The 19779-nt window shown below is 44.3% G+C and overlaps 1 protein-coding gene across 5 annotated transcripts; it reads left to right on the top strand.

Annotated features, from left to right (window-relative positions):
* The first annotated feature begins 580 nt into the window (after positions 1-580).
* Positions 581-15873, top strand: GTF2F1 (general transcription factor IIF subunit 1). 5 transcript variants are annotated; one of them, XM_033924831.1, is made up of 14 exons: positions 581-819; positions 5279-5399; positions 9761-9807; positions 10409-10481; positions 10728-10921; positions 11071-11241; positions 11369-11565; positions 11645-11798; positions 12344-12402; positions 13486-13614; positions 13853-13926; positions 14349-14487; positions 14651-14777; positions 15550-15873. In XM_033924831.1, the coding sequence occupies exons 2-14, from the start codon at positions 5337-5339 to the stop codon at positions 15752-15754; spliced, it is 1632 nt and encodes a 543-aa protein (XP_033780722.1). In that variant the 5' UTR covers positions 581-819; positions 5279-5336; the 3' UTR covers positions 15755-15873. The 5 variants fall into 5 exon arrangements, with proteins under 5 accessions (XP_033780722.1, XP_033780721.1, XP_033780723.1 ...); XM_033924830.1 differs by having other exon boundaries at positions 583-819; positions 12341-12402; XM_033924833.1 differs by lacking the exon at positions 5279-5399 and having other exon boundaries at positions 625-668; positions 763-819; positions 12341-12402.
* The last annotated feature ends 3906 nt before the right edge of the window (positions 15874-19779 follow it).

Genomic DNA, 19779 nt, shown 5'->3' on the forward strand with positions numbered 1-19779 from the left:
GAAACTCACCATCATTTTTTCTCCTTGTGCCTTCTTTCCCTGCAGTGACAGGCACTTCTTTCTTATTTCCTGCCCCCTCCAGTAACCAGCATTTATTTTCTTAATGGTACTGGAATGTTCTGATTTCATCCATGTTTTGTTACAGTAGATTATATTAAAAAAATTAAATAAAATGTATTTGCAACAAAAAATTGAGCTGCTTATCTTTAAATGAATAGGCTAGTTTCTTCATGGATTTTTTTGTGCAAAAAGCAGTTTATAATAAGGTAAAACAAAAACGGATAAAATCAGAACATCCCAGTTAGATGTAAATCCAGTCAATTTATTTAAAAAAAAAAAAAAATCGGACATCCTATTCTTCAATAGCAGTCATCATTCATAGGCAAGACCTCAGATTGAGCTTTGAAACGCATATACAAAGACTATTGGAGCACCAGAATGAAGCTTGGAACGCACAGAAAACTAAGGTTCGTCATGGGGAATATCAGACCGAGGTTTGGAACGCACCGAGAGAGGTTATTGGAAGACAAGGAGGAGGCTTGGAACAGACAGAGAACCCCAAACACCCGCTTGATTGGGTCATGTTGGCAGCTGCGCAGTGGGTGGCGGAAGTGCTTAGTGTGAGCGATTCGTACAGGAAGGACTGCCTGCTACTACTAGGCTCCCAGGTCTGCAGTTATTGCCCTTTTCCCTTCACCCTCGAGCTTCTGAAAGCCGATAACAGTCTGCAGTTCCTACCCTGCTCTTCTCCTTTTCTCTCAGGATCCTGAAAGCTGAGATTATATTCTGCTTTGCTGACTTATCATCATGAGTGCTCTGGTAAGATGCACCTTTCCCCTTATTTCTTCATAGGTCTCATTGCTTTTAACAAGTACAGTGTTTTTGTGTTGTGTGATGAGAGTTCCTGCATCCCTTCAAAGTTTGAAAATAATCCATTCCCTGCTCTATATATCTGACAAAAACATAAAGGGAAAAAAAACCCTTTTTATTGAACTAACTATGTAATTTTTGATTAGCTTTCATAAACTACATTAAGTTAGTCCAATAAAAAAGGTGGTTTTTTTTTTTTATTTCTACATATTACCTTGAAGGGTGGACTAACACAGCAACCACACCTTTCTGACTAAATCCAATAAAAACTATGTCTGGGGCCAAAGGAATTCTAATGCGGTTTTACTTTCATCCAGAGCACAAGCTATGGAGGAAGAGATCCTTAACGGTAGCATATTTTGTTTACAGTGTATCTGAACCTCTTTTATTCAATTAGACTGCAGTGCATTTTATGTAGATTGCTGTTAAGCAGTTCATATCTAGGATGCTAAGAACATAAGAATTGTCATACTGGGACAGACCGAACGCCCATCAAGCCCAGTATCCTGTTTCCAACAGTGGCCATCCCAGGTAACAAGTACCTGACAAAATCCCAAGGAGTAAAACAGATTTATGCTGCTTTCCCCAAGTCCATCTTAATAATGATTTATGGACTTTTGCTTTAGGAAATTATCTAAACCTTTTTAAACCCTGCAAAGCTAACAGCTTTCACCATATTTTCTGACAACAAATACCAGTATAATTACACATTGAGTGAAGACATATTTTCTCCAGTTTGTTTTAAGAACATAACATAAGAATTGCCGTTGCTGGGTCAGACCAGTGGTCCATTGTGACCAGCAGTCTGCCCACGCGGCGGCCCTTAGGTCAAAGACCAGTGCCTTAACTGAGACTAGCCTTACCTGCGTACGTTCTGGTTCAGCAGGAACTTGTCTAATTTTGTCTTGAATCCCTGGAGCATGTTTTCCCCTATAACAGCCTCTGGAAGAGCGTTCCAGTTTTCATTGCATATCCCCTAGTCTTAGTATTTTCCCCATTAAGAAAATTGACCATGTAACCCTACTCTTGTCATCTAAACAGTTTCCAATCTACAGTAGAAACACTGAGAAAAATCCTGAGCCATATAGCCACTACTAAAAGGAGGATGAATAACTGAAAGAGATATTCCCTGCTCCAACAATATTGGCTTCTGAAGCAAAAATATGTTACAACCAAGCTCCCAACAGAAGCTCAATAAGAAGAGAGAATGGCATAAGTCCCTGCAAATTATCAAGCTACAAAATTGTGCCAGCAGAATTCCCCAGTTATCTACATGGGTAAAACATAAGGGCTTTCTACACATGTGAAGAAGAATGCTACGTTTGGGAGACAGGCCAGACGATAAAAGACAACTACTAAAAAGCACACAGTGAAGACATTGTGAGAAATCACTTCTTAGGACCAGAATTCTGCCTCAAGATATTAAAAGGGAACATGTTTTCATCAAAAAAGACTCTCATATTAACCCCCCCTCCCCTTTTTATTACTAATACTGATACCCCTGTACAATTCTGGAGGCTGCACCTTCAAAAAGATATAAAAAGAATGGAGTCTGTCCAGAGGAAGGCTACTAAAATGGGACAGACTTAAAGATCTCAATCTGTATACTTTGGAGGAAAGGCGGGAGAGGGCAGTGAGCTACCTCTCCAAGATCTAACATTAAGATCCAAATCAGGTGGAGAAAAAGCCTTAAAAACTATTATCAAGCAGACGATTGCCATAAGAAAAATGTCGTCTATAAATCTCTTCCACAATGATATATGGCAAAAGAACCGAGATTGATATACCCAGAGTTCTTCAAAAGCTGCCATAAATAAATTGGCAATAGAGGGAGCAAACGAAGCACCCATTGCAACGCCCAATTTCTGTTCAAAAAACTTTCCATCAAACAGAAAATAATTCTTGGACATAGCCAGAGTTATAAGTTGTATCAAAAATTCAGTAGAATGAGATGCGGTCTCTCTCTTTCATTTAGTTTATCTTCCAGAACTGTCAACACTTGACCTTGAGGGATGCTAGTATAAAGTGATTTAACATCAAGTGTAACTAAAAAGGTAACCTCTTGTATTTGACCAAAGGAATCAAGTTCTTGCAAAAAATTGAGTCGTATCTTGAAGGTATGACGTGATGAACGGAACAAACGGAGCTAAAAATTTGTCCGCATAGTTACATACTCTTTCTAAAAGGGACCCTGTGGCGGAAACAATAGGACATCCAGGAGGTTCTTATGAACTTTCGGGAGAAAATATAAAACTGGGATCTGTGCACGGTAGTGGGTTTTTCCCTCTTTAGATCTTTTAACATTGTGCTGCAGGTGTGAGTTTTTTGCCAATGACAATAAGAACGCCAGCTGTAAATCATCAAAGATTGTTGCGTGATAATAGTTTTTGAGGCTTTTTCTCCACCTGATTTGGAACTTAATGTTAGATCTTGGAGAGGTAGCCCACTGTTGGTGAGTGACATTTTTGAATTTTTTGTTTAATTGTCACTATGATAATGTTCTAGAGACGTTTAAATACCTACGTAACGTAAATGCGCATGAGTCAAGTCTCTTTCATTTGAAAGGAAACTCTGTAATGAAATGAGAGGGCATAGAATGAAATTAAGAGGTGATAGGCTCCGGAGTAATCTAAGGAAATATTTTTTTACAGAAAGGGTGGTAGATTTGTGGAACAATCTCCCAGAAGAGGTGGTGGAGACAAGAGACTGTGTCTGAATTCAAAAGGGCCTGGGATAGGAAAGTGGGATCTCTCCGAGAGTGAAAGAGATAATGGTTACTGCAGATGGGCCATTTGGCCTTTATCTGCCATCATGTTTCTAAGAAGCAAAATCTATCCTCGTTGCCTCTCCAAATCAGTCTAGAGGTGTGTCCCCCTGCCAGCAGATGGAGACTGAGAACCACTGACTGGAAGCTGCCTCTGCTTAAAGTCTCTTGTGCGGTCCACAGCCAGCCAGGATTTTCAGTCTCCAGCAGATAAGCGAGTGAGCCTGTGCAGTCTGAATCTGTTCTCGTACGACTGAGAGGTTCTGGCAGGATGGGGAGAGGTGGGGAAGTGCATTTTTGGCAAACACTTCCCAGCAAGCCAAGGTTGTTTGGTTTTAGCCTCACAAATCAAAAAGATTGAAAATACATCTCTCTTTTTTTCTATATCGATCTATTTAGGCAAGGTTACACTGATAAAAACAAGAAAACTAAAGCACCAAAATAATCCATGGTTCACAGAACAGTTAAGTTATAAAGAAAGAAGTAAGAAGGGCAGAAAGAATATGGAGAAAAGAACAAAGTTTAGAACTCTACATTACCTAGAGGAAAAAAATGAAACAATACAAATTAGTAGTAACAGAAGGAAAAAAAGACTTACTATGATAACCTGATTACCCAATCTAAAAATTCCTCCAAATATCTCTATAGAATCTACAACTTGCTGATCTCAAAATAGCATTTCCTGCCAAAATCTAGCCTCCTGATAACTTGGAACCCCTGCTTCCCCCCCCCCCCCCCCCCGGACATCCACTTCACTACCGTGAGCCCCCACTACTTCCTGCAGCTGAGGTGGGAGCAGTTTAAACTGAGGGACCCAGTAGCACAGTCTGGAGCAGAGGCAAACAGCTTTTAAGATTCTAGAGAGCAGTGATCCAGCAAATTGAATGTTTACAATTCACCTGTTGGGAACCCATAATCACACCTACAATGATCTCATCTTGCAACATCCTGTTCTTAATGGTATAAAAAGGCTTTATATCTGAAAAGTCTTTCAGATATCAGTTAATTAACCCTTTAATTGGCAGATGGTAAAACATCTGCTTTACGTAACTTGATATTGAACGAGAGCAACAGTGCCAAGTCAACAGGCATTTGGAGAAGATCTCCCATAAGAGCCATAGAGCTTCTAAGCAGCAATGCCAAGTAAAGGGTTTATTTAGCATTGGAATGCTTTACTGGTGGATATTTGGATGTCTGAATTATGCATAAATTTAGAAAACAAATGTTTATTATAACTTTTTAATGTTTGTTTGTTCTATGATTTAGATGTATATGATTTCTTACATTTTATTTAGTTCCTGATTAATGAATCTGTCTTCTTTTTCTGTTAACCTGCCTTGAACCTATATTTAGGGATCAAGTAGGCTATAAATATTCATTATCAATTTTCAGGGTTTAGCCAAGAGTTTGTGGTGTTTGTGCACCAGGCATTTTTTTTAAACCAAAACTCAAACAAACAAAAAAGGGTTAGAGTCCATGGAACCAATGTGGGCCCCTCAAGAATGAAGAGGCCAAGGTTAGGCTTAGGATTTGAGAGACCTCTCGGAGCCATGGACATTTTAAAGAAAAGAGATACCATCTGGGGACGATGCCATGGTGAGACACATTCTCTACAGTGATGAGCTTTCTTTGTTGATCTCCCAGTGCTGAAGTGGATGATCTGCTTTTGAAAGGGATCAGGAGGCTGGCCAAAGCCTACCCCATGCATAATGTGATTGAGGAGATGAGTTTGACAGAATGGCAGATTCCAGATGCAGGACTCAAAGTGAGTTGGTCAATGTTCCTGTCCTCTCTAGGGACTGGGCACAGCCTCAACATTTCGTGCTTTCCAAAGGTGGATGTGTTGCCAGAGAATTTGGTGAAAACAGTTAGCTTAGCAGGGTTTTTTTTTTTTAATTATTTATAATTTTGAATACATTACAATATCCAATAATTTCAAAGGAAAAAAGGAAAAATCACACAAAACAATACATAATCAATCATACATACATAATTCCTTTTAAGCCCACATTAATGGGGAGAACATATTACTATTTCTAATCAAATAATATTCAAGAAAACTAAAGGACAATAAATCTCGGTTCGCATTAAGGAACCTTGAATCATTCCTTACTAAATGGGATATTATTTTAAATTAATTCTCCTCATATTCTCAGCTAGATGAAACAAACTCATTTCTGTTCTCTCGCAACTAAAAATTGTTGTAGTTGTATAGGATCCCAAAAGACATACTCAATATCTTGTAACTTAACCAAACATTTACAGGGAAATTTCAGGTAAAAAGATGCCTCTAGGGCCAAAACTCTATTCTTCAATTTCAGAAATTCTAGCTTAGCAGGGTTTTAAAAAGGTTTGAATAATTTCCTAAAAGAAACCTCCATAAGCCATTGTTAAGATGGACTTGGGAAAATCCACAGTTTATTCCTAGAATAAGCAGCATAAAATCTTTTACTCTTTGGGATTTTGCCAATATAACATTTAAAATTCTATATGGGATATTTTCCCCATTAATCACTCTTTCGTTTAATTCTCAACAGCCTCTGTCTTCCAGGGGAATTCATAAATTCAAACTAGCCTTTTCTTCTATTAAGGGAATTAAAGTTTTAGGCAAGATCTGTTGATCTTTTGCTTTCTCTTTTGAAAAAATTTGGAATAATCTTCCTGCTGAAGTTAGACTTCTTCCTTCTTTATTAACTTTTCGGCGCCGTGGTTAAAGCTACAGCCTCAGCACCCTGAGGGTGTGGGTATAAACCCACCCTGCTCCTTGTGACCTTGGGCAAGTCACTTAAATCCCCCCCATTGCCCCAGGTAGATTGTGGGCCCTCTGGGACAGGCAGGGAAAAATGCTTGAGTACCTGAATAAATTCCTGTAAACTGTTCTAAGCTCCCTTGGGAGAACGGTATAGAAAATTGGTTCATTGGAAAGGGTGAGGTAAATTGAACTACTACTGATCATCATTTCTATAGCACTGAAAAACGTACACAGCGCTGTACAGTCAACACGCAATAGACTGTCCCTTCTCAGAAGAGCTTACAATCTAATTGGACAGAAAGGACGTATAGGGGTGTTGGGGAGTTATCCCAGGACAAGCAGGCAGCATATTCTCGACATGTGGGTGACATCCACGGAACACCGACGCGGACAGCTTTTCAAGCAAACTTGATTGAAGATTCAAGTTTGCTGTGCTGCACCACGCATGTGTGTGCCTTCCTGCTCCACTAGAGGGCGCATCCCCTCCTCGTGGTCTCCAGTTCAATAGTTTACGTGGAGCCAGAAAGACACTGTTCTTGGTAGCTCCGTCCCAACGTGCCTTCTAGCACCGCGGCTTATTTTTCGTACGGAGTCGCTGTGCATTTTTTTGTTCTTGCTTGTTTGATTGTTTTTGCGGGTTTTTTTTTACGTCCAGGGGCTCCTGGGTCGTCGTGGCCGTGGTCTTTTCTTTTTGCTTATGTCCCGGCCTTTGTCCGGATTTAAGAAGTGCATCCGGTGTGATCGGCTGCTGTCGATCACCGATCCTCATCGGTGGTGCATTTTGTGCCTGGGGGCCGACCATCCTACCGGCTCCTGCCCCAGGTGCGCTACTTTTCAGGCTCGTGCTCTGTGCCGCTGGCCGGCCCGTATGGCGGACCTTTTTGCCGCGGAGCAGCCCTCGGTCTTGGCCTCAACTTCGGCCCAGGCCTTGCCCTCGGCCCTGTCTCGGATGTCCTTGACCTCGAAGACCTCGACCTCCTCGGCTCCGGGTAAGTCCCCTCTTCTTTCTTCAGGTTCGACGCCAGCGAAAAAGTCTTCCTTGGGGGCTCCGGCCATGCAAGGGGAGGGTACCCTGCCCTTGGCCCCGGCTAAGTCCTCCAAGCCTTTGGGGCGTGCATCCACCACACGGGAATACTCGATGTCGAGGTTGCCCTCGGTGGAGTGCACTATGGCGCCCGATATGCCTTCGATACTGTCGGTGCCTGTTTTCCAGGACATGCTCCGAGCCATGATATCCTTGGAGCTCTCCTCGGCGTTGGCCCACCTGCAACCGGCCTCGACCTCGCGTGCGCTGGACCAGCCTGAGCCTCGCGTCGAAGCCCCTCGGGGCAAGGTGCACCGTTCCCGGCGTCTCTCCTCTTCTGATTCCTCGCCCTGGGCCTCGAGACGTTCCTCGCCCTCGGGGCACCGGGAGGCGAAGCGCCGGTCGAAGCCTGCTTTGACCCCCATCCCGGCGGCTGGCCAAGCGTGCCCGGGATTCCCCCTGAGACGGGGTCGTTCCCCGGCGGTGCTTGCTGCGGGGCCTCTCCGGGTTTCGAAGTTGTCTCTCACCAATCCCCGGTTGCTTTTGACTCCTCGGTCCAGGGCTCCGGGCCAAGATCGGACTTTTCGGGGGGGATTCCGGGGACCCGTCCCCAAGCCGTCGGAGGGCCTCGGTGCCTCGCACTCCGGGGTCTTCCCCGAGGGACGCCTCGAGGCATCGTCGGTCCTCGACCCCAGCTCGCTCCTTGAGCGCGGTGTCCTGGGGTTCAGAGCGTGGGGGAGCTGAGAGGGAACCTCGCTATTTTCAGGAGGCTTCCCCCTCGTTTTCGGCTGCCCGGCGGTCCCATTCGGCCACCCCTCCTGAGGACCAGGGGGACGCTCACCCATCCTCTTTCACGAGGTTCGTGCAGGACATGGGGCGGGCCCTCCATTTGGACCTCCAAACGGGCTCCAAGTATACCAAAGAGTTTTTGGAGTAGCTTGATATGCCATCTCCACCTCATGAGTCTCTTCGGCTCCCCTTGTACCCGGTGCTCCGTCAGGCCTTTATCCGCAATTTGGAGACCCCTTACGCGATCACTGTGGTTCCGTCCAAAATGGAATCTAAATATTGGACGGTTCCCTGCCCGGGGTTTGAGCGAGCGCAGTTATCTCACCAGTCTTTGCTGGTTGAGTCCTCGCTCAAGAAGTCTCACCCGTCCCGCGTTTCGACGGCGGTCCCGCCGGGGCGGGAGGGGCGGACTCTGGACAAATTTAGGCAGCGATTTTACCAAAATTCGATGATGGCAAGTCGTGTACTGAACTATTTGTTCACGTTCACTTCCTACCTCAAGTTCCTGGTCCGGTCTTTGCCCGCCTTCCAAGACGACTTGCCCGCCTCCCGCCGGGTTGCGTTTGGGCAGTTGGTGGATTCTCTGTCCCAACTTCATCTCCATCTTTTACATATGGCGTATGACGCATTTGAGCTCTCGTCTCGTGTGTCCGCCTTTGCGATAGCCAAGTAAATTGCCCGAAGCTTCAACAGGTTGATGTGACAGCGACGGTCCTCCACCGACCACAGACCCTGGGTCCGTAGACCGTCAAGATGAGCCCCCCAAGCATACTTCGACGAGTCCGTGGTCAGGACCTTGTGATGCGGAGGGGCGAGAAAGAGCAAACCCCTGGAAAGATTGGAAGAGTTGGTCCACCAACGGAGCGAGTGCCTCAAAGAAGGACCACCCACATGTCGAGAATATGCTGCCTGCTTGTCCTGGGATAAAGCACAATTCCTTACCGTAACAGGTGTTATCCAGGGACAGCAGGCAGATATTCTCGCAACCCACCCGCCTCCCCGGGGTGGGCTTCTTTGCTGGCTATCTAAACTGGAGACCACGAGGAGGGGATGCGCCCTCTAGTGGAGCAGGAAGGCACACACATGCGTGGTGCAGCACAGCAAACTTTAATCTTCAATCAAGTTTGCTTGAAAAGCTGTCCGCATCGGGGCTCCGTGGATGACGTCACCCACATGTCGAGAATATCTGCCTGCTGTCCCTGGATAACACCTGTTACGGTAAGTAACTGTGCTTTTCTGGCATAGAAAATAATAGGATGGACATAGGTCATTTTATAATGAGTGGGAGTTGAAGGAAGCATTGAAAAAGTGGGCTTTTAGTTTGGATTTGAATACTGCCAGTTTGTTATCACTATATGGCTCATTTGAATACGCAGGTTTGCTGTAAACTTGACAGCTGGTAAGCCCTGTTCACGTTCTCTTGACTGAACTGTGCATTCGCAGCTCTAGATACTTCTTGCCTAAGTTGAAAAGCTGCACAGTTTCTTTTTGTATATAGGACCTTGGGCAGTCGCTCTTGGACTCTGTACTGGTGTTAAATGGAATCTGTTATTGTTTTCAGGGCTCGAGTGGTCAGTCTGTTACAGAATACATGGTGCGAGTTCCTAAGTGAGTTATGGGTTATTCTTTCTGTGAAAGCGGATGGGAGGGATAACTTGGGGGGGTAAGGGGGCAACAATAATAATAATAATAACTTTATTTTTGTATACCGCAATACCACAAACAGTTCAGAGTGGTTCACAATGCAAGAGACTGTACATACACAGCGAAGATACAATGCAAGGGAATGTACTATGCAGTTAAGAGCAGTTTACAATGCAGGGGATTGTATATATTCAGCATGGGTGTTTATATAGCGAAGATATAATGCAGATTTACAATGCAAGAGTCTGTATATATACAGCGGAGATATTTATACAGTGAAAATACAGTGCAAGAGACTTATAGAACAGATACGATGCGAGAGACTGTACAATGCGGTTGAAGTTGATTACTATGCAAAGATAGTTACATGTATAGCAAGAATACTGAGTGGAGAATGACAAGAAAAATGCAACTAGTATCAGTTACGAGAGGGTGCCGAGGGAAAGGGGTAGGTAGGGGGAAGGAGGTAATGGATTGAGGGGGAGGAAGGGGAGGTGGCATCCACTAACTTTATTCACCTGGATGCCGTTTTGGATTCTTCATTCTTCATTTTATGTTTTTGTAGAAGCACAACAAAGAAGTACAATGTGATGGCCTTCAATGCTGCTGACAAAATCAACTTTTCCACATGGGGCCAGGTGAGGTCTAGAAGTACTGCTCTAGCCTGCAGGGCAGTAGGGAGTATAAAGTCATCTGTGCATGAAGGTGAGGTCCTTCATTAAGATATGATATTTTGAGGGGAACCTGCAGACTGTCCCATGTATATGGTGAAGGGCGAGATCCACATAGGATTGGGTGGCAAAAGGCAAATGATATCAAAATGCTGGGTCTGTCAATATGACACTCAATTTCCTGAATCTAATGGTACCTCCTTCACTTTCTAGGCTAAAATGGAACGAGATATTAGCAACAAAAAGATGTACCAGGAGGAGGAGATGCCTGACTCGGGGGCTGGGAGTGAGTTTAATCGCAAGCAGAGAGAAGAAGCTCGGCGCAAGAAGTATGGTATTGTTCTGAAGGAGTTTCGCCTGGAAGACCAGCCCTGGCTGCTTCACGTAAATGGCAAGACAGGTCGCAAGTGAGTAGTTGGGATGCTGCTGCGAGAGAAATGTATGAGGTGGCACTAGGGACATGTGGTTGGGGAAGGCAGTTTTCAGGGGAGAGGGAAATGTTAGGCGTCACTGTGTCTGAAATTTCTTTCTCCTCTTCTTTGCTTGGTCTCATCAGGTTTAAAGGGGTGAAGAAAGGAGGTGTGACCGAAAACGCTTCCTATTACATCTTTACACAGTGTCCTGATGGCGCGTTCGAAGCCTTCCCTGTGAACAACTGGTATAATTTTACTCCTATGGCCAAACACAGAACACTGACAGCAGAAGAGGCTGAGGAAGAGTGGGAAAGGTAAGAGTGATTGCTGGTGTTTTTGTTGCATTCGGAGCATAGTGTGTATGTGGAGCCTGTCTGAAGCACAAATCAGCAGACTTCCAGGCACCTGCGCCATTGTTATTCACTCCGAATCCATTGACAGGAGAAACAAAGTGCTGAACCATTTCCTGATCATGCAGCAGAAACGTCTGAAGGATGTAGATGAGGAAGAGGAGGAGGAAAAGGAGAAAAAAGAGAAAAAGAAGAAGAAGAAAAGCAGTGATCTAAAAATCCATGATCTGGAGGACGACCTGGAGATGAGCTCCACAGAAAGTGAAGACAGCGGCGAGGAGAGTACCGGTAAGTGGGAGGGAGAAGGCATTCTCATGCTTTGGGTCAGCTTCCTGTTTCCTCGTTGTTGAGTCTGTGCTTTTTGCAGTGCAAGAGAAGAAGCCAAAGGCTAAGAAGAAAGCAGCTGGTGTGAAGAAGCAGAAGAAGAAGAAGAAGGGGTCATCGGATGATGAGGCCTTGGAGGACAGCGATGATGGAGACTTTGAGGGGCAGGAGGTCGACTATATGTCTGATCAGTCCAGGTCTGTTTCATCTGGTAATTCCTGTGTTTCGGAGAGGAGAAGGGGATGTCAAAGACTATAAAAGGCACCCTGGAAACATTCTACAACATTTGGGGCACTATAAAAGAGAGGTGCAAGGAGCAGACTGAAAGGTTTAGGGACATGGAGGTGAGGGAGAACATGCGAGATGAATGTAAGGAGCATACTGAGAGATTTAGGGTTGTTGGAGGGTGCCAGGTGGTGATGGGATTGGGATTGGGGGTGGGGGTGGGCAGGGTGTAAGGATCAGTCTCGAAGATCAGAGTTGTTGTTGGGGTAGGAGAGGAAAGTATGTAGGCAGGGTGTAAGGATCAGTCCGAGAAATTCAGGGCATGGAGGAGTACCAGTAGTGTTAGGGTGGGGAATATATGGGCAGGATGCTGGGTGGTGGATGGGAGAAAGAGTGTGTGGGCAGGGTACAAGGATCAGGGTTGTTGGAGAGTATTAGATGGTGTCTGGATTGGCGGGAGGAGATTGTGTGGGCAGAGTGCTCTGTTCACAGGGGTCTTGTTTTCCATTTTCAGCAGTTCAGCAGATGAATTACCAGGGAAAGAGGAGCAGAATAAGGAAGAAGTTGTGCCAAAAGGTAGAGTGTGTGTTAGATTTCAGTATTTCATTGTGGTTGACCGGGAACCTGCATTCTGCGGACCTCAGCAGCTTTCATGCAAGTTGCCTGGCTGGGTAATGTGCACGAGCGGCAAGTAGCCAGTGCCTGCTCTTTCTAATTGAACACTGGCTCCTAGTATTTTCTTAATCAGGTTTATCATGCTACAACTTCTACATTCCTTTCTAGCTATGAGATCTCCTCGCTCTTCTCAATAACCATTAATTATTCCATCATCTTTAAGATGTGTTTGAACCCTGCTTGCTTTATGGCTCCTCTTTGTGGAATCGTTCCCTCTTCTTGCATGAAATTTAAAGTCTAACTTAAAACAGAATTCCTCAAGACAGCTTTTAAATTCCTGTTTCATTAATCATCTGCATTCCTTCTTCCTGTAGGCTGTTGAACACTGCATGGAAGTGACGCAATGTCCTGTCTTTTTTCCTTCTGGTTGTGCTTTTTTTAATGTTTGCAAATTTTAATATTTATGTTGTGAGTTTTTATTGTACTTGTACTAATCTTCTGTGTTCTGCATTTTTATGTATTTCCCTGTTTTTTTACTTTACTTTTAAGCTTTGTAACCACGATGGTTTTAAGAACATAAGAACAGCCTTATTGGGTCAGACCAATGGTCCATCTAGTCCAGAATCCCATCTTTACAAAGGCCAATCCAGGTCACAAGTACCTGGCAAAACAGAAATAGTAGCAGCATTCCATGCCACTGATCCAGGGCAAGTAGTGGCTTCTTCCATGTCTGTCTCAACAGCAGACTATGGACTTTTCCTCCAGGAACTTGTCCAAACCTTTTTTAAAACCAGCTACATTAACCGCTCTTACCACATCCTCTGGCAATGCATTCCAGAGCTTAACTATGCTCTGAGTGAAAATATATTTCCTCCTATTGGTTTTAAAAGTATTGCTCTGTAACTTTGAGTGTCCCCTAGTCTTGATGCAGAAAACTGAATCTTGAATTGTTAAATTTTATTGGGACTCTCAGTTTCATTAGTCAATTTTGCCTGAGGCCTTCCATGGAAGCACTGTTCCACCTCATTTCCTTTGACTTTTCAGGCATTGATGAAGACAATGAAAGCAGCGAGGACAGTGATGAGGAAAAACCCCCTGAAGAGAAGGAGGACGAGGAAGAGGAGAAAAAAGGGCCCACAACCCAGGAGAAGAAGAAGAAAAAAGACGGGGAAGGTGGTTAATGGACGGGGTGCAAAGGCTTCTTTGGTCTAGGAGTAGGCTGAGTTGCAAGAGGTGGAGAGGGTATGGGTTGTCTGTCTGTAAATGGGGGTACTGAACAGTTTTGGTATTCAGGAGACTAGGGATGTACAGAGCCCATTATGCTCCCATCTTCCAGTGTTGAGTTATATTCAATTCCATTGGTTTGTGTATTGGTGAAATTTACCATATTTCCCCCCCCCCCCCCTATCAGATAGCAGTGATGAATCGGACACATCTGAAGAGAGCGACATTGACAGTGAGGCTTCTTCGGCACTCTTCATGATGGTAAAAGCATTCTTTCCTGCCTCATGATCTGTACGTAATGTCTGCTGTTGTGGTGAAACCATTCTTTCCTTTTGCATGGTCCGTATGGCAATGTCTGCTCTGTAGTAAAAGCAGTCTCTCCTGCCATGTGGTCAGTACGTAGTGTGGAATGCCTTCTGTTGTGGTGAAACTATTCTTTCCTGCTAGTGTGGCAATTCTGCCTGTGTTTCTCTTGCTGTGGGACAGAGGGGTACTTGTTGTTGTAGAGTTTTAGGGAGAACTGTGGAGATTTAGCTATTCGGTAACAGTCAGGGTCTCCTCTTGCTAGTTTCATTGTCCCTTTAAATCGTGGCACATCCCTGTATTGTACAGGGCCATGAGGTTAACAAGCTCCAGTCCCAAAGAAAACATGATCTTAAGGCTGCTTGAATTGCTCATTCTAGAAGAAAAAAACCCCTCCCAAGAAGGAGAAGAAAGGGTCAGCCAGCAGTTCAAGGGCAAACAGCCGCCCCAGCACTCCCACAGTGGAGGCAGGAAACACATCTTCAACTCTGCGTGCAGCAGCCAACAAGCTGGAGCAAGGTAGGAGGGTTGACTGCAAAGAACAGAGCAATACCTGAAATATATGGGGTGGGGTGGATTGATAATAATAATAATTTTATTTCTTGTATATCGCTATACCGTGAGGTTCAAAGCGATGTGCTCTAGAGTATGCTAATCGCCCCTCCTCTCTGTCTGAACATAGGCAAACGACAGGGGGTTTCTGCAGACACCCCAGCAGCCAAGAGGCTCCGCCTAGATGCTGGGCCTCAAAATACATCTGGCAAATCCACACCTCAACCACAGTCTGGCAAATCCACCCCCAGCAGCGGGTAAGTGAGGAAAGCAGGTGAAACAGACTCAAGTTCTATGAGAAAGCTCAGTGGGGCAAACAATTCTGACTAAATGTGCATAAAGGGCGCCTTAGAGGGTTGGTAGGTAGGTGATATCTAAGTAGGCATTTTGAGAGGTAGGAAGAGTTGCTGGGGACTTGGAAGGGTATTCCTTGAAAAGATGCCAGAAGTGAGCTTGTTTGGAGGAAGGGGCACTGGGAGTGGGTACCCTGATGAATGAAGAGAATTGTTTTGGGAAATGTTTTCTGAGGAGTGGGGGGGTCAGATTTGCCAGTTTTTAGTCATTAAGGAGGAAGTTCTATAAATGGTACCAATTGGCACTAAACTCAATTGGCATTTTTATTCTTTAAACGGTTCTCCAGGATAAGTGCTTCGAGTGTGAGGACTTAACACCAGCTGAAACCTGGTGCAAATCCTGGCACACAAGTCAGGTGCAAATCCCCGCTATTCTGTAGAGCCCCTGACCCGCTCTTAGCCAAACCCCCTTTTGAGTTGTGTGCAATCTATTTAGGCACTCATTGTTATAGAATAGCTCCAGTCACTAAGTCATTGGCACCCTTTAAAGAATCTGGGGGGTAAACGCTTATACAAAGAGGGACATGATGAAAGTTTGGGTGATGGCACTGGAGAGGGTGGCATAGAATCATTCCTTCAGCACAGTAGGCTTGGCTGTAGAAAGCTAATGCTGTGGACATCACTGAATTAATTTCTCTCTAAACACCCCCTTCCCCATTATTTTCTCATCTTTTAGTGATGTGCAGCTGACAGAGGAGGCAGTGCGGCGCTACTTAACACGCAAACCAATGACCACCAAGGATCTGCTGAAGAAGTTTCAGACCAAGAAGACGGGGCTGAGCAGTGAGCAGACAGTGAATGTACTGGCACAGATTCTAAAACGGCTGAACCCCGAGCGGAAGAAGATTAGTGAGAAGATGCACTTCTTTTTGAAGGAGTAAGAGGGAAACGGCAGCTGTCCATGCTTCGGCTTCTTCAGAGCTTCCATGTAATCTTGCAGAGTATGAATTTTCTAGGACAAGAAAGAATAAAAGTGACTAGAATGTCTTTAAGAAAAATTGCTCTGGCATTGTACTCCATAATTTATGCTAGAGGGAGAGAGTTACTGATAAGGGACAATGCATTGAGATCTTGGATACTTTAGTTAACCACAGCTTGGGGTAGGGGAAGGTTCCAGAGAGAAGCGTTGAGTTGGACCAGGCCAGGGCATGCTAAGGTAGCTTTAAGCTTTAGATAATGCCTGACCTGGAGGTACACCTAAGTTTAGTTTTCAGGCTACTCATAATTAATATGCATATAAGAAATTTGCATACTTTGGGTCCCTGAATATGCATGCGATTTGCAAATATATTATGGCAGTCCTGAAATCCTGACTGGCTAAGTTTGCCTGTACGAGAGTCAAAAGCTTCAACTCTGTCTCATATCTGGAATAGGAAGGTGGTGAATGAAGTGCAGATATTGCATTGTGTTTGAGACCATCCCTTGGCAGAAGTCTGGAATGCACCCTGACCCCGTTTCAGCTTTGAATAGGGAGGCTGCATCTGGAGAGCACAGCTGCCTTATATGGAATGCACTAGCTGTGGTCCTTGGCACGCTTCTGCAAGGTGCTGATGATGCTCTGGGTTTGGGAGTGGAGACTGCTAATCTCAGGCTGGGAAGATGTATCTGGAGAATGTTCTTGACGCACACTGACACTCAGGCTTGGATTGACCACCTTTCTGTGGCACAACCAAAGTGGTTTATATATTCTCTACAAATACAAGTATTTGTATGGCATTGAAAGTGCTCCATATTTAGGTCAGAAGGCAAGGATTGGGAGATGTTGACATTGCTCTTTGTTTTCGCTTGGGAAAATGTTTCTAGAACACAATACCTATAGTGCACTGAGAAGAATGTTCTTGGAATACACTGACATTGTTCTGTGGCATTGTTCGGTTGGGAGGTTGCATCTGGAAGGTGCTGCTCTTGCTGTGTTTAGAACAGGAGGACGTGACTGAAGACTTGGTAGGCAATGGAAGCTTTGGAAAAGGGATGCTGAGGATTCATTGGCAGAAACTGGACATGTCTCTTCTCAGGGATGCTTTGCATGCCATGCTAATTCCAGAAAAATGCTTTGCATTATCTGTTGAGCCCCTCTGAAATATGTCCACAAATCACTGTCACCCCAGGAACAGCCTGTCATGGGGAGTGAACAGCTGCCCGCCCAGACAGGTCTCTCCTTTTATGGTGAAGACAAGTGCAGGAATTTGCTAATAATTTCATTAAGAAGACAGGCGGGAGGGGCCCTGTCTGAAGACTCAGCTGGACCGTGGCCACACTGCTCAGCTGCGACTCAGATTGCAGGAATACATTCTGTGTCCTGGGTCCTCATGAGCCCATATGGATTCAATGACTGCAACACCCAGACAGCTCCAAGAAGCAGCTGGAGGGGTTTGTACCTTAAGGGAACTGAGTCGGAGCAACACAACTGGCTGAGAGGTGTGTGGTTACCCATTATACAATGGATGAAAAGAACGGAGAGGTGGGATTGGTTATCAATGGTCACCTGACTCTACTTGAACATTACAGCCCTAATCACTGATCTCACAGTGTACTCTAATGCCGCTAGAAGTATAGAGACCGTTGTGGGTGTGGTGAAAGACTTGCGTAAAAGCTAACTTTACTATTGTAAAGGTAAAATTAAAGGTGTTTTCAGTCACTAGCTATCTCTGGCACACAGTGTTTGATACAGACACTTCCGTATAACTCATCATATATGGACTCTGCTTCTCTTGTGGGTGGCACAGAAAGGGATCGGTGAATGTGTCTCAAGTGCTCTTGGTGCACAGGTTGATTCTGGGTTCGGATGGCAGGTGATTAATCTTATGATAATGTTGCTTTTGGTTCAGAAGGCAGAGCTTCATGTGAGGTTGTTTCCTGTAAATTTAGAGAAGAGTCCAGTCTCACTTGGCTGAATCTTTCCCAGGTTCTAGCATTGTGTTCTCCTGTTTTTCTTGGCTGGGATGTGGTACAAGTCTTTAAGCTGTGCAAATATCCCCCTGGCACCCTTCAGAACATGATAGCTAAGAGCTATTTAGGCATCGCTCTACTCCATGAACACAACTTACCCCTCACCCGCTAGGACCTTCACAACATCTTCAGCCTTGGCCAACCTAGGAATCTTTCACATGGAACCAAACAGCATTGACCATCTAAGCCACTGGGTCAGCCCCATTTTCTGGCTCATCTCTTATGCTGCTGAAGATAAAACACTAACCTGTTCTCTTAGCTCCCTCACATCCTCTGTTCTTTACTTGGGGCTACATTTTAGCTATGGTCACTTAGCCCTGAAGGAGTGACAAGCCATGAGGGCCTGATCTTTTTCTTAACCAAAAACAAAATCCTGCATTTTCTTCAGAGAAGGGTGGAAGGGACAAGAACATTCCTGTATATCCCGCCTTCTAGAGATTACTGCGAAACCTAACCATTTCTTTCTAATCTCTGTTTCCAGTCTTTTAACTCATTCTATCCTGCTGCTCTTGCTGTAAGGCATGCCTTCTGTCCCAGATGCCTTCTGAATATCCAGATATAAAGCTCACTGGACTCACACTTTCACATTAAAAAAAATAAATCTAACAACAGTAAGGCAAGACTTCCTTTTGCTAAATTCATATTGGCTTGGCTCCATTAAGTTCTGTAGATTCATGTATAAACAGCATTTTGTTTTTCAGACAAGTTTTTGCCATTTTGTCCAGTCCAGGTTCACTGGTCTTTGGTTTCCAGGATTAGTCATGGCATTCTTAAAAATTAAAAAAGGTGTTATACTGGCCTCAGGAACTGTAGCTAATTTTAATGATATAGTAGTAGATATGAAATTTTCATGTTTAAGGTGGGTTGGGTTTTTTTGGTTGTTTTTTTTTAGAATTTTGGCACATGGAAGCATATCACCAGGACCAGATGGTATATAGTCCAATCTGCTCCCCCTTTTAATATATTATTTAACCTTTTTTTGAAGGGGGGGGTGTTTATTGTACACAGTCATTATGTATTTTGGCATTTTTGTTGTATGCTACTTTTAATCTGTCTTGTGAAAGAGGTTTATAAATTCATTAAATTAAATTAAACTTTTTTCACCTTCACCATGATTTGCTTCTATCTCTCTGCTTCATTGCCATTGGAGGGTTTTCTAGTGTGGGTATCTCCTTGATTTCCTCGGTTAAGTTTTCTGCTATGGTCTGTAGGACATAAAGTGTTGGTTATGGGTTCATGAGTGCCCACAGAAGCTCCTGCCTCCTATTGAACAACAATGCAAAGGGAACAAAATGTGTGTAGTGGAATTTATATGTAGCACATAAAAATAGCTTTACTGGGTCAGGCCAATGGTCTATCATGTCCAGTAGCCCATTCTCACGGTGGCCAATCCAGGTCCCTAGTACCTGGCCAAAACCCAAGGAGTAGCAATATTCCATGCTACCAATCCAGGGCAAGCAGTGGCTTCCCCCATGTCTTTCTCAATAACAGACTATGGACCACTTTGCTCTGATCGTTCAGATGATGGTCCTACCTTAACTGGACTATTGCAACTCCGCCTACCTTGGCATCAACACTTCTCTCCTCTACAAACTACAACTCATCCAGAACACAGCAGTTAGACTAATCTACAAATTAAAGAAATTTGACTCAATCACAACCTTCATCAAATATTGGCTCCCAATATCATCCTGAATAATTTTCAAATCGTCTTGTATCCTACACCAGATCCTATATGGAAGCTCAGCAGCCCCTCTTATCCAATTATTCTCTAATGTTTGGTTGACATCAAAAAGAATCCTAAACAGAATCCAACTAAATCTACCATCTACAAAAACCTCAACTACAAGCAAATTTTCCACTCTATGCTAACTTATCTGGGTGTAAAAACCTGGAATGACCTACCAGAATTAATCAGGACAGATTCCCCCTGAGACGGGCCCCTCCGGGTTTCGAA

The sequence above is a fragment of the Geotrypetes seraphini genome, chromosome 16, assembly GCF_902459505.1.
Source record: "Geotrypetes seraphini chromosome 16, aGeoSer1.1, whole genome shotgun sequence".
In the NCBI taxonomy this organism is placed as follows: Eukaryota; Metazoa; Chordata; class Amphibia; order Gymnophiona; family Dermophiidae; genus Geotrypetes; species Geotrypetes seraphini.